The sequence below is a fragment of the Branchiostoma floridae genome, chromosome 8, assembly GCF_000003815.2.
Source record: "Branchiostoma floridae strain S238N-H82 chromosome 8, Bfl_VNyyK, whole genome shotgun sequence".
NCBI lineage: Eukaryota > Metazoa > Chordata > Leptocardii > Amphioxiformes > Branchiostomatidae > Branchiostoma > Branchiostoma floridae.
The window spans coordinates 13,666,699-13,671,325 of NC_049986.1; the positions used below are offsets into that span (position 1 = coordinate 13,666,699).

The 4,627-nt window shown below is 44.8% G+C and overlaps 2 protein-coding genes across 2 annotated transcripts in view; one reads left to right on the forward strand and one right to left on the reverse strand.

Moving 5' to 3' along the window:
* LOC118420941 (collagen alpha-3(V) chain-like) overlaps window positions 1-4,627 on the forward strand; it is a gene marked incomplete at its 3' end in the record, with an annotated part of 67,673 nt that overhangs the window by 54,376 nt on the left and 8,670 nt on the right.
* LOC118420940 (sal-like protein 3) lies at window positions 31-2,726 on the reverse strand. The gene is made up of 3 exons (XM_035828034.1): window positions 2,546-2,726; window positions 2,097-2,398; window positions 31-930 (listed from the first exon to the last, which is right to left on the reverse strand). The coding sequence occupies exons 1-3, from the start codon at window positions 2,592-2,594 to the stop codon at window positions 403-405; spliced, it is 879 nt and encodes a 292-aa protein (XP_035683927.1). The 5' UTR covers window positions 2,595-2,726; the 3' UTR covers window positions 31-402.

Here is a 4,627-nt window from a genome sequence, read left to right on the forward strand (position 1 = left end):
CTAGTACAAAACACAAGATACACAGCATACAGTTCACTTCAAAGTTTTTTTAATGCCAAGAACACACAAACACATTGGAAATCTCAATCAGGAAACTTCTGTGCACACATTGTACACCAAGAATAAGTGTCTCGAAAGAGAGAACGTTTACTTAGAATGGCTTCACGTCATCGTCATCGTGATCGAGATTCAGCAAAATATACAAACAATCGTTTTACACATGAAAAGAAAGCGAGCGTAATCAACAACAATCTTTATTACAAACACATATATTCCTTTTTTTTTTTCTTTTTTCAACTTGCAAATACATCATACAAATAAATAGCTTTAATCGTTAGGTCGAATATCCAGTCCAAACGCCTCCGGGTTCCAGTATATTCACTAGCGCAGTTTCCACCTAAGTTACTTCTGCGGTTTAGGGAAGCCGGGACAATCTCGAGCCCAGTGCCCCTTCCGGTAACACCTGGCGCACTGGTCCCTGCTCAATTTGGACCAGCTTCCCTTCACATTCCTGAACTCGGGCTTTCTAGGGTAAGGGTGACGCTCTCTTGTGGCAGAGGAGGAAGAGGCAAAGGCAGGGTTAGCAGCATAATACGACTTAACACCTGCTTGTACTTTTGACGCCGCTTGCACTTTTGTCGATGAGCCAAAACACTTGGCGGCCAAACTGCAGAAAAGGTCGGGATTGTGCTTGTACGCGACCACCTCCTCGGCCAAAGACTCAAATTCGTCAGCCTTATCGTGACCTTCCCTTCTCGCTACAGATACGAGGTTATCAATGAGCGCCATTGCATGGTCAGCAATGAACAGGGAGCGCCTGTGAAACGAGCAATACAGGGAAATCTCTTTTAGGAGCCCTGCTGTGGAAGACGGCCTGTCCTTCAAGTCTCGAAGTTGTTTCTGCAGGTCAGCCAACTGACTCTGGACATCCTGTAGCAACCCCAACAGAAAAGGAACGCAAAAACCGAACCGAAGCAAACCACACCATTGCCACCAAACAAAATAGAATTTAAAAAAAAAAAAAAACAAAGTAGGGAAGAAAACACCACAAATTAGTGTCAACAGCATAGTCTTCAGTAAATACGATTCGAGCAATCGCTAAATTCTATACACGAAACTATGTGGCGTGCAATACCCAACTCTGTGCTAACCACTTATGCTCTATTTACGCCTTCCGATGGTGTAAACGTGTTCGTGCTACCACTGATTCTAATATCTGGCAGCATAAATCTCCACCGTAAACGTTGCCTGATCGATCGTTTTACACCATCTGGTGGTACTCATTATCCAACAATGTCAAATGCACCAATCATGAGCAATCACTTTCTTCCACCGTTCAACAGCGTCCACACATACCAATCATTTTCCGATCAATTTCCTGCATCGTGTGCCGCACTGTCCGACAGCGTACAATGTATCAGTTTCCCCACCATTTTCCGCTCAATTTCCGACACCGTCCGACGGTTCCCGCTGTCCGACAGCGTCAATAACATACCGACCATTTTCCGATCAATTTCCGATCAATTTCCGACCCGTGTGCTCACTGTCCGACAGCGTACAACGTAGTAATATAGCTATCATTTTCCGCTCAATTTCCGACACCGTCCGACGGTGCCCACTGTCCGACAGCGTTCAATACGATGTTGACCATTTTCCGTTCAAATCCGTACCCTGTCCCACGGTGTCCACTGTCCGACAGCGTCAAATCAAAACATACAAATTCCCGACCAAATCATGCACCGTCCGACGGCGACCACTGTCCGACAGTGTAAAATAATGCACAAACAAATTTACGAGCAAAATTTTTTTTTTTTTTTACGACTAAAAATCGTACCCCGTCCGGCGGTGTCCCCTATTCGACCACACAAAGTCAAATAAACATACTTACATTTTGGGTTCGTCCTCCTTCAACTTCCGACGAGGTAAAACAAGCGAATAAATTTACCACAAACATACAATAGAAAAATGTGGTCAGATAGCAGGCGGACCAGAATTTCAGCCAAACAAACTTAGTCCCCCTCGAAAAACACAGATACTGCTAACGCAAAACAATAAAACTAATTCGCACCACACAGCAGAAAACAGCGTTCAATTACCTGCGAGCCGCCCGACGCCACTATTGGCGCGGTAGAGGATCCGGAGGTTGGCTGAGCCACCACGGTGGGGGGTTGGGCGGCCGCCGAAGTAGCGGGAGGCGGGGCAGTCGGCGCCGCGCGGACAGCTGCTGCTGGTGCGGGAGGTGGTCTAACTCCTTGTGGTTGAGCGGTGCCGGCAGCCGCCGGTACCGGAACGTGTCGAGCCGCTACTGAGCCCGCTGGCAGCGTTGGCCGACTAGAAGTACCCTGTGTGGCTGCCGAAGGTGCTGCGGCCGCAGAGGATGACGCCGCCACCGTCTGTCCTGTAACCCACATATAATTGAACAAATAATTATCCCAGAGGATTCAGACATGTGCGCCACATGGTGACTCAATTTATCCGCGAACACATGGGGAAAGACAACGCAAATTACAAAGAAAATTCGGCCAAAACTTTCGACCAAAACCACCTCCTGCGAGCAAAGGAACAGCTCCTGGGTTCCTCGGTGTTTGGGACATCCTGCGGTACCTCAAAACACGTTGCCACTTAGAAAGAAACAAAAGGAAGAAGCAAGAAGAAAGATGGGGAAAAGGAGCAAGTCGGCTCTTGCACCCGCTCGTGGCGTTCCGTCTTCGTGAATGGAGATATGATGTAGATTAGTCACATGTCTTGACTTCTCGTGAAATGAGATCTCGCGAGAATTCAATCCATTATGACGTCATTGGGAATCTTGAGTCAGTTAGTGGAGCTTGAATTGGCAGATGGACCCATAGCAGGTAGACAGTCAGAAAACTTATCACCAAGATAGCAGAGCAGTCCAAAGGATTGAGCGATTTTAAATTTAAAGTATGCTTGAAAGTACAGTGGCCAGTTAATCCTGATTGGTTATTAAAGTTAATGAGTTTGATATTACATGTGCATTAGCAAATGAGTAACTTGAGGTACATTGCCTATTTTTACCATGCAACTATGTCATCGTTATTTCTTACACTGGCACTTCGTGAAGAATATTCATTGCAAGACATCAAGTGTTGGAAATGCCCCATTAATGGTTCCTGATCATTCAGACTGGAGGCAGGTTTTTGCAATTATGTAACCTTAAAGCAACAAACATATTCTGTTTCATCATCAGAGACCTATCAAAGTTTACTTTGTTATTTCACAAATGAGCCATTAGGACGTGAAGTGTGGAAGATAATGTATCAGGGTTGTTGAGCCAACAGTTGAACGGTGGGCTCTCATGACATGATGTCACACAGGGGTAGGTTTCCTCCTGCTGTGTCCCTGTGTTTGCTAAACACTCCAGAGGGCTACTGATACCACCCACTGTCTAACACAAATGTCAGGCTGCATGTACAATAAGTCAGACTTTGTCACTGTACTTTCCTGGCCAGTATCCATCTGTATTTTAGCAACCTGGTATTGATGCCATGGGCATTAGACAGGGCTATCTTAGAGAGGAAATAGGGATGGATATTGGGTTGGTACCTGCCGAATAAGATACCTGGTCCAGTATATTGGTTTTAAAGTTATCAGTAAGACATACATGCACATCTATTGTTGCGAGTTATGTTCTTCTTATATCTCTCTGTTATAGTGTGTGGTGTGTGTATGCTGTTATCGTTTATTTTGTTGCTGAAAGTTGATGGTAGGTGTAAAAGTAATTGGTAAGATAAGAGCAAGTGCTTCATTTCGATAGAGAGTGACTTTCAGACGATCCAACACTATCTCTTTCCTTTGGCTCCAAGTGATGACACGAAGAAGGAAAATTCTATAGAGCATGGCATCTAAACTTACACAAGAGAATTCAATTGTTCAGATGATGTGGCCTAAACCACATATCATACATAGGTTATAGGTTATACATGTCATAGGTTATACTGGATTGTCATGTAGCACAGATGGAGAATGTCAGACTATTGGAGATAATGAGTGGTGACTACCAAACTGCTGTTAGAAGTGTCTTACCAAAATAAACAGTGGTGAGAGTCACTAGGTTAGCTGTGTTGTTGTGGCTGGGAGAGCTAGAAGGCAGATTAACTAGTCAAAGATAAGTACAAATAATGAGTGGATGTTGGCCTACAAGTCGTCATGACCTAGATTGCATGCCTAGGAACCGCTCATTTGAGCAAAGACACTATGATTCCTGTGCTTGCTTCAAATTCTTGTGGTCATCTCGTTGCAGCCTAAATCATGATTATGATCAATTTTTCTCTAGTGGTTAGTTACGTCATAAACCTTGTCCTGTCTGTCGTTATACATGTACAATGCAGGGTACAGAAGTGAGTGTGAATGGGCAATTTGTGAACATAGATGACATTATATTGTACCTCATTACATGGATGCACCTGCTCCCATGGCATCGGAGATGTCCTATATGTATTCAAACCTGTTCAAGTGACCACTTCTACATAATACCCCCCTCACATTAGGCGCGATTCGATAGAACGACGAGTCTGCGAGCTCTAAATTACGAGGAGGCATGACCCTGACGGGAAGGGGAAACTCTGAATTTCTTCGTCGGCATCAGGTCATGCCTCCTCGTAATTAG